Source organism: Onychomys torridus, chromosome 11, assembly GCF_903995425.1.
Source record: "Onychomys torridus chromosome 11, mOncTor1.1, whole genome shotgun sequence".
NCBI lineage: Eukaryota > Metazoa > Chordata > Mammalia > Rodentia > Cricetidae > Onychomys > Onychomys torridus.
Genome location: NC_050453.1, coordinates 10281838 through 10299246, shown reverse-complemented (window position 1 = coordinate 10299246; position 17409 = coordinate 10281838). Strand labels below are relative to the sequence as shown.

General features: G+C 42.6%; 1 protein-coding gene across 3 annotated transcripts in view; it reads left to right on the top strand.

Moving 5' to 3' along the window:
- Nucleotides 1–422: 422 nt before the first annotated feature.
- The window catches only part of Eprs1 (glutamyl-prolyl-tRNA synthetase 1), a 69007-nt gene continuing 52020 nt past the window's right edge, over nt 423–17409 (top strand). For 2 of the 3 annotated variants that reach the window (XM_036202017.1, XM_036202016.1), the window contains exons 1-6: nt 423–621; nt 4756–4840; nt 7330–7429; nt 8624–8780; nt 11919–12058; nt 12894–12988. In XM_036202017.1, the coding sequence (XP_036057910.1) occupies nt 576–621; nt 4756–4840; nt 7330–7429; nt 8624–8780; nt 11919–12058; nt 12894–12988 (623 nt within the window). In that variant the 5' untranslated portion in view covers nt 423–575. Of the gene's footprint in view, nt 622–4755; nt 4841–7329; nt 7430–8623; nt 8781–11918; nt 12059–12893; nt 12989–17409 lie in introns of those variants that run through there. The other variant, XM_036202018.1, reaches the window with a different exon arrangement.

The window sequence follows — 17409 nt, the reverse complement described above, 5'->3', positions numbered from 1 at the left end:
GTTTTTCTTCTGTTTGCGTACACAAGTGTCCACCAGTAACAGTCTGGACATGTGACACTGTCCCAGGACAAACTAGTCTCATGCCCTCGCTTCCCTCGCTTGACGACGAGTCGTAAAGTCCGTCGATTTTCAACAGCGGCGTGGCACCCCACGTGGGTTCTGACCTGCTGCCAAAGGGCGGTGGGAAGACCCCTGGCGCCGGAGGTTGAAGGTGGAGCCGGCGCACTGTGATGACGAACAGTACCGCTCGCCCAGACGGCGGTGTTCGCGGGCCGGGGGCTAAACGAAAGGCTTCCACGGAGTGGGCGCGCTGTGATGACGCACACAGTAGCGTGCCTTTGCCCCCTGCCGTCGTGGCGGAGGGGTGGGGGCGGAGCGAAAACCGGCTTTGCGGACGCATATTTATGACGTACTGCGGCGTGCGCACTGACACTAGCGGTGGCGGCCTGGGGGCGGAGCGAAGGCTGCGGCGGCTTCGGGCGCGGGCCCACGTTGCATCTCCTTGCTTCCAGTCGAGCCCCGAGTTTCGTGCGCCGGGAAGGCAGCCTGACCGGTAGCCCCGCAGCCTCTGGGAGATGGCGGCCCTGTGCCTCACGGTGAACGCTGGAGACCCTCCGCTGGGTAAGGGCCGCGCCGCCGCCGCAGCCGCCGTGCGCGGGTTGCATCAGCCGTCGGGTGCGGGGCAGGTGCAGCGGCGGTCACGCTGGGGGCGGTTCTCGCCCCGGGACGGGCCTGGACCCGGGTGGCCCCGGCCTCTGTCCACGCAGGGCGTCGTCTCCCGAGTCCCGCCGTCCCGGGGGGACGTGGAGGGACAGGACGAGAGCCCTGGCGGGGAGGCGGGAGGCTTCTCTCAGACACAACTCTGCCAGGGTCCCAAGCGGCTTTGGAAGTGGAACCTTCCACCCCTTCCCCACCTCCCAGAGAAGATCTGAATTTACTTGCCCCACTTTCCCATACGTAGTCGAGTTGAAGGGGACAAGGTAGACTTTCCTGTCAGCACTTGGGATTTTAACCGAGGCAGCGTTTGCTTCTCGTTGAAGGCAGTAATTATGGAAAGCCGTAGGAACGCTGCGGAGTGATGCTGTCGGGTGGCTTACTACTCACCCGTGGACTTAGTAAAGGCTCCAGTCATCTTAGGTTCCATTCGGTATTGATTTTTCAAAGTGGCCAACGCTATTGCTTAATAGCTTAGGATTTCTGCCTTTTCATTACTTTGGGAAATTATACAAACTCATTTAACCATCATGTGTGCAGTGTAGATGCGGAAGTACTTTTTAATGTTGAAGAAGCCCAGCCCTTTAAATACAATAGGCCATATGGGGGCTGATGAAATTTCTTAACATGCTCAACGTTGACAGCGGTCTGAGCGTGTTGGAATGAAAGGACATTTATTTATGGATTAATGTACTGGGATAGAGCTCAGGGCGCTTTGTATTTTAGGCAAGCACTCTGCCGCTGAGCTACGTTCCCCAGCCCTAAAAATAGCATGTAGTAACCATTTGAAATGTTTTAAAATGATGATATTTTAGCATATTAGTTCCGCTCCCTTTACACTAACCTAACAGAAATCCATGCACTCTAAAAGAAGAATATTTGATTTTTGGTTTGTGGCACTAGACAGTGTTGGCCTCATCGTTAATCCTGGATCCCTGAGTTCAATCTTCGCTGCTGGTTATGGTGAAACGTCACAGGTTCCTTGTTCTGTTTTATCCTGTAAGGAAGGAGGAAAGCTATCTAGTGCTGGTTGCCAGAATTAAGTGAGACTACAGGAAAGTTCTTTCACGTTTTAGATGTTCAGTACATAGCTAAGCCACAGTGTTTTGTTTTATTTGTAAAGTAACACTGCCTGGAAAATCACTGCGGACGAACACTAGGTCTGTGTCCTTACAACTCAGAACCACATTCTCCTGGTATTCTGGAAGAGAGTCTTAAGTTTTGTTTTCCTTTTGGATTCCAGGCCCATTAGATAGTGTACATTGTTTTCTGTTTGCACCTCCTCTTTATTTTAAATTCTTATGACTCATTCAAATTCGATAAGTCTTATCTTTAAGCAATAAAATTAGATTAAATATCTAGGAAAAAACATTGCATTGTAAGGATTTTTAAAAAGAGTTTATTTTTATGTGCACTGGTGTTTTGCCTGAATGTATGTCTGTGTGAGGGTAGTGGGTCCCTTGGAACTGGAGTTACAGACAGTTGTGAGCTGCCATGTGGGTGCTGGGACTTGAACCTGTTCTGGAAGAGGAGCCAGTGTTCTTAACCACGAAGCCATCTCTCCAGCCCCAAATTGTGAGGATTTTATGTCTTTGACATGACATTTTTGTGTGTATTAAAGTACTTTCAAGCTTAAAGATGCACTCATAGAACAGAATGTTCCCTGCAGTCTACTTAAGAGCATGCAACATATTCGATGCTTCTACACCCAGAGTACTTCATAATAATGTGTCTTCTACAAGTACTTGATCTCTCTACCTAACTTAGTACAGGAACCGACATTGATAGAATTCTTCTCCCTAGTGCACAGACTCCATTACTGTTCTGAAGCTAATTGCTCCAATAGGACCCAACAACTAGGAGTGACCATACTTTGCCTCTTAATGTCCTGTTTGCCCAGTTTCTTTCAATGTGGAATGATTTATTAGCCTTCCCTTAGTTTTTAAAGCTTTGACTTCTGAAGATGACAAACCTCTTGTGTTTCCTTTAATTGGGTTGTCAGATGTTTCCTTGTGGGTGGATTCAGGCTATCCGTCCTGGGCAGGGCTGGTGTAACATTCCTGCTCTCCATGGCAGCCCATCAGTTGGTATGTGAATTTAATTTTCCTGTTCTAGTCTCGATCACCTAACATGCTGTTTGCCAGTTTCCCTGGATGTAGAGCTTTCCCTTTCAACCAGAGGCATTCTAATGGAGAACTCAGTGCCATGCAAACGTTTCTCTTTTCCTGAGCACCTCATTGGTTTCAACTTCTGCTGGTGCATCCTGCCTAACTTGGTTATTAAGATGTGCCTTCCAACTAGACACTTTCTTTTGTATGTATTAGCATTTTTCTCCTGTTAAATTCATAACAGAATATATGTGAAATACTTAATTTTCTATTTAAAATTAAATTTGAAAATTGGCTTGGAATGCGCATCTATTAAAGTTCACTAGTATTAATTGTATGTTTTAATATATAATGGCATATATGTATAGACATATGTGGAATTTAAATCCCCATAACAATAATGCTAAATATTTCCATTATAGGAAATTCTCTCTCTTTCTCTGGCATCTAGTGCCAGTGACCTGATTTTTGTTATTTTGTTTTTGCTTTTAGGATTTTGTATATATTGACTCATACCATATATAGATTTTTTTACACACAGGATAGTGCTTTTGTGATTCGTGATGTCGCCTGTAACAGTAGTTCATTCTTTTTATATGCTAGACAGGATTCCATTATAGATATGTTAAAAATGTATCTCATTTACTTGTATTACGCTGAAAGTATATCTTACCTTTTGAGAAATCTCTTGCTGTTTTAGTCTGCTTTGTGCAACTACAAGATAGTACCACTGACAGGGTAATTTGTAATGGACAGGAATATACAGGCTCACAACTCTGGATGATGAAAAGTCCAAGACCAGTGGGCCAGTTGTAGTGGTGATCTTGCTGTCATAGATCCTTGAAGAAAGGGGGAAGTGCTTGAGGCGACACAAACCTTCACTGTATTTAGTCCTTTCCTAGAAGGCTCAGCTCCCCTTCCAACCCTTTCTGGATTATTGGACCTAGGGCTTCAAGCATGCTCAACAAGCCTTGTACTACTGAGCTATATCTCCAATTTTGTTCTTTAAGTTTCAGAAATGATCTTATATATCCCAGGCTGGTCTTGAACTCCTGATGTTCCTGCCTCAGCTTCCAGAGTGTTTGGAATACAGGCATCATGCTTGACTCTATAGGACCCATTTCTTAATACTGTGACCAGGACAACTAAATTTTAACAGAGGTCAGACATGCAAACTGTAGTCAACATGACTTACAGGGTGAGACAGACAAACCAGTGCACTTGCTTTCTCTTATAATAAGCCTTGCAAGATTATTGTGCTTTCCTTGATAGGGCCCTGCTTCCAGTGGCACATAGTATTTACATAGAAATGAGTGTCTGTGCTAGCTGTCCATCTTAATAACCAATTACAGGACAGAGGACTGGTGAGTTTACTTATTGCGTTAGGTGCTGAAGGACAGCATTACCAGGGTTTTAGAATTTGAGTGCTGAGCCATTTGACTGGCATCCAAATGCTGACTGCTGTGTTTAGCCAAGGGCATTGGGCTGGCTGTTTAACCTCTGCCAGCCTCAGCTTCCTCCCTGCAAATGGGTATCTGCCTCTTGAGGTTGCTAAAGAGATTAAAAGTGTGACAGTCAAGCGTTCAGCATAATGCATAACATACAGTCCTCAAACACAGAGCCGCTACTCTGCTCTCTTCCTTCCTCTAGGGGAGGAAAGGAGTGACTTTGGTGTTGCTGGCTGGAAGCTGAGCAGTTACAAGTGATTGGACTGAACTAACAGCAGATTCTGACCAAATAGCTACTTTTCTAAGTACCAAACTTAGACTTTACTGCAGGGGTGGGGGGGTATGGGGATGAGAGGTGGGGTGGGTGTCACACCTTATAGGACTTAATATTGGATTGTTGATTTATCCTTATTGCTCTGTAACTCAGGTTATAAATACTACCTTGTTTTTGAAGAGAAATAAATCTTTCATGCTGTCATTTTTAGAAGCTCTGCTGGCAGTGGAACATGTGAAAGGTGATGTCAGCATTTCTGTGGAAGAAGGGAAAGAGAATCTTCTTCGTGTTTCTGAGTAAGTGCTTATTTATATATCTGTTCAGTTCTGAACAACATTTAAAATGTGCAGCTATGAATTTTCTGGGCTTACTTTGCTTGCTAATTAGGTGGATCATTCCTAGAAAGGTGTTACATGGTGTGTGTGTGTGTGTGTGTGTATGCATGTGCATGCTCCTATAAGTGCATGCTTGTGGAGGCTAAAGGTCCTCCTACCCCAGCATCCTGAGTGCTGGAATTACAGGGCGGCACTACCATGCCAGGCTGTCCTGAAAGTAAAAGGGGGAATTGGAATATAGCTAAGTGGTCAGAGTGTGTCATATTTTGCTTGAGGCCCTCCCCAGCACCAAAAATCAATCAATCAATCAATCAAACAAACAAATGAATAAATAAAGACTTTTTTTTCAAGTATCAGGTTAGACCTCGAGGCCCTCAGAAGTCCTTGCAATTCTGAGCAGGAGACTAAAGATCTCAGGGTTGGTCCTGTCAGCTGAGCTCATCAGTGGTGCTCTTCACTTAGTGAACATGATGTCAGAGTCCACACTTCGTTCTTCCTTGGGTTGATGAGATTATCCAAAGACTTTATGTTTTATTGTTCAGAGAAGAGATTTCCATTTATTTGGGGATGAGGTCAGGTGGGCAGGGGTGAGACAGGATCTCTCTAAGTAACCCAGGCTGACCTTGAACTCTCAGCAGAGAGTTCCCACAGCCTGCCAAGTGCTGGGTGAGCATGAGTCTCCTAGCACATAGTGCAGCGGGGCTGGCCTAGGAAAGACTGCATGGGTAGCTGTGTTTCTGAAGCCTGCTTTGAGCCAGTCCTTCTCCAGCCAAGCTTTCTCTCATGTTCAAAATTTTAAATCTGCTTACTGTTCAGTTTTTATCCACTGAAGATTCTGTTTCTCCGGGTCTTAGGAATTTTTTGGATTTGTACTTTCTGAAATTTTCTTGCTATTACTTTCTTTTTTCTTTTTCTTTATATTTTGTCTTATAAAGAATTATTTTTTTTTCCTTTTTTCTTTTTGGTTTTTCGAGATAGTTTCTTTGTGTAACAAGCCCTGGGTGTCTATAGGCTGGCCTCGAACTCACAGAGCCTCCCTGCCTTGGCCTCCCTAGTGCTGAGATTAAAGGTGTGTGCCTGTAAAGAATTTATTTTTGTCAAACAGTTGTGATAGGGCTTGCTCACTCACTCACTTATTCACTCACTCACTTTGTTGTTTTCTGCTAGTGATTTCTTTTTCTTTTTTTTTTTATTAAACATGTTGGGTTTGGCTGTGTTACCCAGGCTGGCCTTGAACTAAATCCAAACAGTATTCCTGCCTCAGTTTTCTGAGTAGCTAGTCTGTAGGGGCACACCACCATACCACTGTCTGGCTTTGATGGCATTTTGGTGGGGTTAGATGTGCTTTCTTCTTTTGAAAGTTGATAAAATCAGGTTTCTTATAGTGGAATATATCCTTGGCTTCTTTGCATTCATTTATTTTAAATTACTTTATTCTTCTAAATCCCAGTTATTTCTTCATCACCACTGATAAGACGTAGACACTGCTAAATTCTGATAAGAAATTGACAAGATGTAAGTGAGGAGGGCAGGTATAGTGGTGCAGGTTTATAGGCTCAGTGCTCTCTAGACTGAGGGAGAAGGATCTTGAGTTCACGGCTAGCCCCGGATATGTGAGACCTAACTCAAAAAACAAAGCAGCCTGTGAGTTGGCTCAGTGGCTAAAAAGTCTGTTGCCAAGCCTGATGTGCTAAGTTCAAGTCTCAGGACCTGTGTGTTAGGAGGAGAGAAACAACTCCTGCAGGTTGTCCTCTGACCTCCATATGCAAGCCATGGCATGCTTGTACTAAAAATGAATGTGTATACTTAAAAATAAACTTGTACTCAAATGTATAAAATGTCAAATAAATAAATAAAGTAATTAAAAATAATAAAATAATAAACAAAAACTTAAAGGGTGAAGTGTCATAGAAGATCCACTCTAAAGTAAATTAAATTCAGGTGGATATTTTAGAACAGATTAAAATTTGAAAGAAACAATAAGAATTAGTACTTTATATTTTTTACTATGGTAGATGTCTTAGTTAAACTTTCTGTTGCTGTGAAGAGACACCATGACCATAGCAACTCTTATAAAGGACAACCTTTGATTGTGGTGGCTTACAGTTCAGAGGTTCAGTCCAGTATCATCCTGGTGGGACATGGTGGCATGTAGGCAGATGTGGTGCTGGAGAAGTAGTTGAGTGGACGTCCTACATCTTGCAGGCAACAGGAAGTAGTCTCTGTGTCACACGGAGGGGAGCTTGAGCAAAGAGACCTCAAAGCCCGCCCACATGGTGACACACTTCCTACATCAAGCCACACTCCCAACAGGACCAGTTACATTCAAACCAGCACAGTAGAAAGAAGAACATGGTAAATATGGTAGGGTTTCCATTTTCACATTTCTTTGTGACTCTTAAGACTTTTGCCAAAGCAACTATAATAATGATTTAATGCTTTAATTTTAGGAACGTGGTGTTCACTGACATAAACTCAATACTGCGCTACTTGGCTAGAGTTGCAACTACATCCGGGCTGTATGGGACTAATCTGATGGAACACACTGAGGTAAGCAAGGGGTATGTATTTTCTCGGGCATGTTTGGTCTTGTGCGTTCTGATGTTGGGGAGCAGTGTTGTCCCTGCCGTGCATTGACAGGTGACATTAGTCCTTATAAGAGTTTGAACAGGTCCAAGGTTTAATCATAGGTCCAAAGTAAGGAATGTTTCTGGTTGGTTTGCTTTTTAAAACAGAGACCCAGTCTTTCTATGGAGTCCAGGCTAGCCTGTCAATTTGCTGTGTCCTGTGCTGGCCTAGAACTTGTGACTCACCTGCCCCAGACTCCTGAATGTATTACAGCTGTGTCCCCTCACACTTAGTTTCCTTGCACGTTTATTTCCAGACAAATAAACTGGAAGTGTAGTTTGGGTAGACTTCTTAGTTGGCATGCATGGGGAACAAACTTTGAGCTCTTCATGTTCACCCGTCTCCCTCCAAACTGAGTGTATTGTTGGGTCACATCATGCTCTCTTCACCTTCCTAGTCTCCTAGGATTTCATAGTTGGATTTTACTGTCTAGCTCATACCACTCACCTTTCACATTACACATAAGACAGCAGGCCAGGAAGATTGCCATTGCCCAGGGTCATACACGTTTGTGAGCAATAACAGACCAGCTTTCAGTGTCTCTCTGTAGATGTGGTTTTTCTCTTGTGTGTGTTCACACAGTTCAGAAATAAATAATGCTTCTTCTTTTTAGACTCTTCCGATAAGGTCTCACTGTATAGCCCAGGCTGGTGTCCAGACTTGATCCTCTTGACCTGCTGGGTTATAGTCATGTGCCAACACACCAGGCAGAAACTGGATTTAATGATTGACTTTTAAATTTCCTCAGTTGTATTAATTTGTCTGTGTAGGTAGCTTCAGATTAGTTAGTCTCTCTGTCAGTTATCAAGTATTTTTCTTGTTCTTTCCTGGTGTGACCCTCTATGTACCTGGAAAAAAAGGAAGAAGAACAACAAAAATCTTAGGAAAGTAACTGCAGAGATGGCATTTATCTAAGTGGTTTTGTTAGAGCCCAGATAACAAAAATTGTTGGACCCCAGATAACGAGAATTGATAAATTGTACAATTTCAGGTAAGAAAAGTTTTGTTCTAGCTGAAGAAGCCAAGACTAGTTTGTTGCTCCGTTAACTTACATCCTTTGTGTGGTCATTTTGTTTTGAAGCCTGAACTCTGGGCTACATTCCTTTGTGTTCACAGATTGATCATTGGTTGGAGTTTAGTGCTACAAAGCTGTCTTCGTGTGATGCGCTGACTTCTGCAGTTAACGAGCTTAATCATTGCCTCTCTTTGAGAACATACCTAGTTGGAAACTCATTGACCTTAGCAGACTTATGTGTGTGGGCCACCCTCAAAGGTATCTATAACTCTTCTTAAGATACTGGGGCTTTTAGGGGTTTTGTTTTGTTTTGTTTTAAAGACAGGGTTCCACTGTGTAACCCTAGCTGTCTTAGAACTAACTCTGTAGTCCCGGTTGATCTAGAACTCACAGAGATCTACCTTTTCCTGCCTCTACTGTGCTGGGAATTAAAGGCATGTGCCACTACCACATGTAACACAAATTCTAATAGGTGTTTTAATAAAAAACAAAAACAAAAAACAAAAAACAAAAAAAACCCCCCAAAACCCAGAGCCAGATATTGGGGTAAATGCTGAAAGATCAGAGAGACAGAAGAATAAGCTGCTGCCACGTCTCACCTCATCAGTGCCACGAATCCTCAAGTTCCTGTCTCCTCATGCCTTATATACCTTTTTCCTCCCAGCCATGTCACTTCCTTCTTAGTTAAAGGTGTGTGCCACCACTGCCTGACTCTGTTTTTCTCCTAGACTGAGTCAATCTCATGTAGTCCAGGGTGGCTTTGAACTCACAGAGATCCAGACAGGTCTCTGCCTCCCTATTGCTGGGATTAAAGGTGTGTGCTACCACTGCCTAACCTCTATGTTTAATCTAGTAGCTTGTTCTGTTCTCTGATCTTCAGGCAAATTTTATTAGGGTACATAATATATCACCACAACCACCTAGCTTTTTTTTTTTTTTTTTTTTTTTAAATAGAGTTTTTGATGTTCAGGGTTGGGGTTTGATATTTGAGATGGCATTGGTCTTAAACTCTTAGGCTCAAGCAACTTCCTGCCTCAGTCTGCCAAATGACTGAGACTACAGGGATGCATCACTGTGCCTAAGTAACATTCTTTTTTTGGTCATTTAATACTTTGCTAGATGAAAAGTGAACACATTTCTGCGCGCATGCGCGCACGTGTGTGCGTGTGTGTGTGTGTGTGTGTGTGTGTGTGTGTGTGTGTGCGCGTGCACGCAGTAACTGAGGACTTCCTTTCAGAGGGGTGGTTAATCTGGCTTTCTTGCTTCTGGTCACAGAGATTCAGTGTCCTCTGTTGGCCCTGGAAGTCATCTCTCTCCCTGACTTCTCTTACCTTTAGAGTTGTTTTTCCTATTAAAGAGACCCTCATCCTACTTAGCACTGCTACCTCAGGGGCTGCCTCGTACTTGTCGTGCTTGGTAGGAATGTGAGGGGCAGGTTAGTGAGGTATTTGGAGTGTTATTCTTTTGGTGGGTCCCTTTTTTCCTCTCATATAATTAACTTGCAGCAGATGTGATGATGTCCTTACCAACCTGGGAAATAGTTAACTTGAAAATCAAAACAAGAAAAACTTCATGAGGTGTAATTGATGTATGAAATCTATACTTTATAGTTTGCAGTGTTTTGACAGTTTATAGCTGCAGTATTTTTACCACAGTCAAGAGTGAATATACAAACACACTCAGAGTGTGCAGAAATCACAAACTCCAGTGTCTTACAGTGATGCTGAGGCAGAGTGGGGGAAAGGCGCACTTCGAGTAGCAAGGTTGAAACCTCACTCAGTCATGCACTTCAGAGTTTATGGAGGCAGATACAGAAGTAATTTTGGAGTAAAGTTGTATAGGTTTTCATGACATGAGATCACTGAAGTCACAGGGCCAAAAGAGAGTCAGCTTTTAAAAATGTAATTTTGGACGGGCGGTGGTGGTGGTGGCGGCGGCGGCGGCGGCGGCGGCGGCGGCGGCGCACACCTGTAATCCCTGCACTCGGGAGGCAGAGGCAGGTGGATCTCTTGTGAGTTCGAGACCAGCCTGGTCTACAGAGTTAGTCCAGGACAGGCTCCAAAGCTACAGAGAAACCCTGTCTTGAAAAACCAAAAAAAAAAAAGGTAATTTTGACTGGGCTGTGGTGGTGCACGCCTTTAATCTCAGCACCCAGGAGGCAGAGGCAGACGGATCTCTGTAAGTTTGAGGCCAGCCTGGTCTACATCGTGAGTTCCAGGACAGCTAGGGCTATACAGAGCAACCCTGTCTTAAACTGCCCTTCCCCTGGGGCTAGAGAGATGGCTCAGAGGTTAAGAGCACTGGCTGTTCTTCCAGAGGTCCTGAGTTCAATTCCCAGCACCCACATGGTGGCTCACAACCATCTATAATGAGATCTGAAGCCACCTTCTGGCCTGTAGACATACATGCAGGCAGATCACTGTATACATAATGAATAAATAAATCTTTAAAAAAAAAAAAAAAAAAAACTGCCCTCCCCCAAATAAAGCAGTTTTGATTGTATAGCTTATGTCTGACTGGTGATTGTATAGAAAGCTATAATTTTTACCAGTTTACAATACGAAAAAACATGGATCACTGAAGATTACTTAGGATGCTTTTTTTCCCCCCGAGACAGGGTTTCTCTGTGTAGCTTTGGAGCCTTTCCTGGAACTCACTCTGTAGCCCAGGCTGGCCTCTAACTCACATAGATCCGCCTGCCTCTGCCTCCTGAGTGCTGGGATTAAAGGCGTACATCACCACCAACCGGCTAGATCGCCTGTTTTATGGAAGCTTTGGACCTATTTAAAGCTTAAGGTGTATGACTTGGCTGACAGAATTAGGAATTTATGGCTTACTCTGAACAGCATCGTTGGTGTGTAGTGGAAATGGGGCTGAACGGGGCTCTGTGTCCTATCAGATATTACAGAGTGGGGAGGAGGTGGCCCTGATGACCCGTTTGTGCACTGACGCTGCAGTAGTTAACTGCTCCTCGCTTAGCTTGCTCGTATTGTTTCCCGTTGACCTGCTGTGGATTGAAGCACTGGCCTTACAGTGGGTGTGCGGTGGGAGGAGGACAGGAGCCAGTATGGAGAAGTGGAGTGAGTTGAGCTGTGAAGGGTTTTAGCCGTTGGTTCTGTTCTGAGGTAGAACTAGGTAACCCAAGCTCTTGGCTTGTGACCCACCCTTCCGTCTCAGCCTCCTGAGTGCCGGGATGGTAGGAGTGCACCACCACATCTCCTATCCTTGTTCTAAAAAGTATGCATTTCGTGACTCTACAAGATATACTAAACTTAGGGTTCCATTGTAGAAGCACAGCTGTAAGCTAATGTCATTCACGTAAGTTAACTGTGTTGGGAACTTTGCTTTAGAATTTGCCAATTTAGTAAATATTTAAAAAATTGTGTTCACCAATAGGAAATGCTGCATGGCAGAAAGAGTTGGAGCAGAACAAGACTCTGGTCCACCTTAAACGCTGGTTTGGCTTTCTTGAATCCCAGCAGGCCTTCCGCTCAGTCGGTACCAAGTGGGATGTTTCAGAAAACAAAGCTAGAGTGGTAAGCAAGTCTTTACATTTTGTTTGTATTCATTTTATTTATTTGTGTGTGCACATGAGCTATGGTGTGCTTGTCGAGGTCAGGTCCCCTCCCACCTGTGGGTCCCAGGGACTCACCTCCTAACTTCAAGCTGGTGGCAGGTGCTTTTACCTGCTGAGACATCTCATGGTCTCTAAAAAATTTTTTTATGCTGATGTTTCAGTCTAACTGAGACTATATCTGAAAAGATTATTATTCTCACAGAAAGCTTATTTTCTGGGGATTGGAGTATAGCTCAGTGGCAGGGTATTTGCCTGGCATAGCCAGGGCCTGGTGTTAGATCCATGGCACTGCTTAAAAAAAATAAATCAAAAGTTATTTCTATTAAAAAAAGATCTTAGATTCTGATTTTGTTAAGTCTTTGTATACCTTTAACTGTTCAACTCCATAAAGCCCTGAACTTTTTGTCTATGAGATTGTGTCCCGATGCATGTTCTTTCATATAATGAAAATCATGTTTTATCGTTTTGTGGTGCTGGGATTTGGCCAGCTATTAAGAGAGGCCACAATCGCCTGTTTTACAGCTGTACTTCCTCCTTTGTCTTCAATCTTCACTGACTTTGAGACACTGAGTTGAATCCAGGTTTTAAAGAGCCTCTCTGTGAGTCTGCAGAGGATGTCTTCCCCCCTTAACAATGTCTCTGCCAACCAGTGTTTGGACTTTGATGTTCTGCACTGGAGTTCGAGTCTTTACAGTAGACGGATGGTCCAGTCATCATTCTGCTCATGACCAGGGTTTGTAAATGAATGTACTCCTAAACATTAGTCGTGTAAGAGTCTGCTGTTTTGTTTCTAGGCACCAGACAGAAAACAAGATGTTGGCAAATTCGTTGAGCTTCCAGGTGCAGAGATGGGGAAGGTGACGGTCAGATTCCCTCCAGAGGCTAGCGGGTAAGGGACTGCCACCTGCTGGCAGTACATGCTTAGTGCAGAAGCTCTGCACGCCAAGGACATGCTGCTGTGTTCCTCCAGAGGATAAGGTTTAGGGGGCAGTAAATCCAAACAGCCTCAGTGTAATTATTTACAACTTGTGTTAATTTGTAGTTTAATTATTTACAGCTTTGTTCATTTGTAGTTTTAGTTCATTATGGCAGTAGGAGAGACAACATCTACATTTTATTTTAGAACTTTAAAAACAAATAAGAAGATACCCATAAATAGAAAATTTTAACTATAAGAAAGTGTCCATATGCTTAGGTTTTGCTTGTATTTTGAGACCTTTGCAGCCTTTTTTCAGTAAGGATTTGTATTTATACTTACTCAGTTCTTTCTATTTATAGTATATGTTACAGTAACATTTTTCTAAAATAAAGGTAGGGAGATTTTGGAAAACCTGCTGAGTTCTTTCTATAAATTTACAGGTTTCCCAAACCTATTAATTCTTGACATACACAGAACATAGTATTTGACTCACTCGTAAGCGCCCACAGGTCCCACCCTGCATTTTGTCAGGCTGAGTAGTCTTCTCTGTCATTCTGTTCTCTCTGAAGCTCCCTTAGTCAGGCTGGTGATGACAGAGTCCTCCCAGAGGTACTGATACAAAGGTGATCTCCCCATAGCATCCTCCTCAGGGATTTAGTCTCAGGACAGCATCGCATGTCATTTTGTAAGGAAGATATTTGTGCTTCCTGAATTTAAGTTCAGACCTTGTATTTTGTGGTTGAATCTTGCCTTATTGGCAGATCATATCTCTTCTTTCTGTTTTCTGTTTAATAGTTCTTTACTTGTCATTAATAGCAGTTTGAAATTCTACATTTTGGGATGGTGGGGTGATAGTGAGATCAAGTCTGATGTAGCCAAAGTTCACCTTGAACTCATTATGTAGCAAAGCTGTCTTTGAACTCCTAATCTTGCTTCTGAGTGCTAGGATTACAGGTATATGCTTCCACCCCAGGCAGAATTCCACATTTTATTTTGACTTCTAAGTTTGTCAATTCAGATTTTGAACTGAGTGCTAGGTAGAAGAAAAACAAAGGGCCTACAGAGATGGCTCTGTGGTTAAGAGCATTGATGGCTTTGCTAGAGGACTCCGGTTCACTTCCCAGCACCTGCGTGGCAGCTCACAACTTACTGGAACTCCAGTTCTAGGAGAGCTCTAATGTCCTCATCTGGCTCTGCAGGCACGAGGCACATAGACATACACATACTTGTGCACATACACATCTGTATGTTCACCTTGTGCATGCAGGTATCCAAGGCATTGAGGGTACCAGAAATTGAACCTGGGTCCTCTGCAAGAGCAGCAAGTATCTTTACCACTGAGCCATCTCCAACTCCTAAAAAGATGAAAGAAATGAAAGAGAAATATTAATTAAAAAATGTACAGGGGCCTGGAGAGATGGCTCAGAGGTTAAGAACACTGACTGCTCTTCCAGAGGTCCTGAGTTCAATTCCCAGCAACTACATGGTGGCTCACAACCATCTGTCATGAGATCTGGTGCCCTCTTTTGGCCTGCAGTCAAACATGCTGTATACATAATAAATAAATCTTAAAAAAAAAAAAAAGTACAGACTTGATCAATGAATGATTGATTGATACTTAACAAAGTGAAATTTGTCACAAATAACACCTTACATGGTTTTTCCTTGTACATTTTGATCCCTGATATTTTGTTACTGTGCACTCTGAAAAGTCACAGTTGTCCTTTTGAATACCGACCTTAATGGCTTGGTAAAAGGCACTTTTAAAATAATGTTTGTAGCTATGCCATTTATCATTTTTTTTCCCACCATCATTTATTAAAATGGTGAGTTTCTCTTATTTGAATGTTTATGATAATATAACTTCAGAGGCTATGATCTAATACAGTGCAGGAATTTGAGTATAACCCAGCAGCCAGTCTTGCTTTTGATTGCGTCCCCACATGCTATGCAAAAATTGTTTGCTTTCTTTTTGTGTGTGCATGAGAACCAGAAGGCTTGACTTCGCCTCCTTGACTTTTGTTTGTTTTCTGATGTTTTATTTTATTTTTGAGACAAAATCTCATGTACCCCAGGCCACCCTCAGACTGCTTTTGAACTTAACTGTGTTGCTGAGGGTGACCTCAAGTTCCTGATTCTCTAGAGTGATGGTTTATATGCATGTGCCACTATACTCATTTTGAGCAATGCTGGAATTTAACTCAGGGCTTTATGCACGCTAGGCAAGCACTCTACCAACTGAGCTACACTCCTAGCCCTTTTCTAGTGTCTTGAGAGAGGGTTTTACTATGTGTGCTCTGGCTGAGTTGGCATTTACTATATAGACAAGGCTAGTGTTGAACTCAGCATTTCTCCTGCTTCAGCCTCCAAGTGTTGGCATTTCAGGTGTGTGTCATCACACTTATGTGTACCTATTACATGCAGACACTACCCGATGTTTCATATACAGTAACCCATAAATCTGCAACCTTGTGAGCAAAAGCAGTTACTATCTTTTATATGTGGTTTCAGAAACTGACTCATACCGTGTGTTAGTAATGTGCCAGACTTAAATCTCTGCCATCTGTTTCTAGAGTTCTAGTAACTAAAATTTATACCCGCTCTTTGTGTGTGTGTGTGTGTGTGTGTGTGTGTGTGTGTGAGAGAGAGAGAGAGAGAGAGAGAGAGAGAGAGAGAGAGAGAGAGAGAGAGAGAGAGAGAGAGACACGGACAGATGTATGGCAGAATGTAATGTGGATCACTGCCAAGTATGTATTGTAAATCTATTTTTAGAGCTGACTTGATGTCAGTTTTCTCTTGAGAAGGTTAACCTTAGTACTATTTTAAGAGTTCTGGTTGTTTCTTGAGATTTGTATTCTTAGGACTGCATACATGTTTTCCAAGTCAGACATGTCTTTAAAGCATAAGAGTTTTTTCCTGTCTATCCTCAAGTGTTGTGAATAAAGCTAAGCACATTAACTGATAATAGGTAATCATTGATTATTGGTTAAAAAAATTAAAACATTACATTTATTTGCTTATTTGTCATATGTGTATGTATATATAGGCACACATATGCCACATTTGGAGGTCAGTTGACAGCTTAAGAGAGTCCATTGTCTTCCACCATTGGAGGCCCAGAAACTGTACTGAGGTTGTCAGGCTTGGTAGCCGGTGCCTTTACCAATGAGCCATCTTTACAGCCTAATATTTCTCTTTTTGACAATGGTTATAGCAGTGTTCCTGAATGCAGCACACTCATGACATTTTCACAGTGTCTCAGTTTCTCTGTGTATCCTTAACTACTTTGGAACTCAATTGTAGACCATGCTGGCCTCAAACTCAGATCTACCTGTCTCTGCCTCCCAAGCACTGGGATTAAAGGTGTGCACCATTGTGCCCAGCTTATTTTATTTTTTAGATTATTTTTTATTTTATGTGTATGGGTGCTTTTCTTGCATGTATATCTGTGCATCACATGTATTCCCCTGGTGCCTGTGGATACTAGAAGAGTGTATCAGATCCCTTGGAACTGGAGTTACAGACAGTTGTAAGCCATCTTGTGGATGCTGGGAACAAACTTGGATCCTCTGGAAAATTAGCCAAGTGCTCTTAACCACTGAGCCATCTCTCCAGCCCAGACAAAAATAGCCCTCTATTTTAAACAAGTTTGTTTTTATTTTTTTTTGAGACAGGGTTTCTCTGTGTAGTTTTGGTGCCTGTCCTGAATCTAGCTCTGTAGACCAGGCTGGCCTCGAACTCACAAAGATCCACCTGGCTCTGCCTCCTGAGTGCTGGGTTAAAGGTATGCGCCACCACAGCCAGGCACAAGTTTATTTTTATAGTAATTTTAGATTTATAGAAAGTTGCAAAAATAGGATAGAAAGGTATATATGTTGCATTCAGTTTTTCTTAATGTTACTCACTTAACTATATATTTGGAGGTTCCCATTGTTTTTTGCTGATACATGAATTTTTTATTTTCTGTGAAATCACCCAAGATACCCAAACAGTTCTTTGGTTTATATAGAAAGTTGAATCACCAATCTAAGTGCTGTGTGAGTGAATGTCTAAAGAAATCTGCTTGATTTAGATCTGGGGTACAGTTGAGTGAGAATATGCCTCTTGACATTGGCAAAGCACTGGGTTCAATATCTAGCACCACAGAAGGGTTGTTTGTTTTCAATTTGAAAAATAGTGCAATGTCATAAATAAGGGTTTGTGTTTTCTCCTCCCGTGTTGGTGTATTAGTTGAGATCAAAGATGGGCTTTCAAACTAGGTTACTATCATAAAACATTACTGTAGCTACCACAGAAACTAATAAACATCTGTGAGAGCTATTTAAACTTGCTTTGTAAGTGTTTAGTCTTGCCTTATGCCTTGTTTTCTTCCCAGTTGACAATATCTTTAG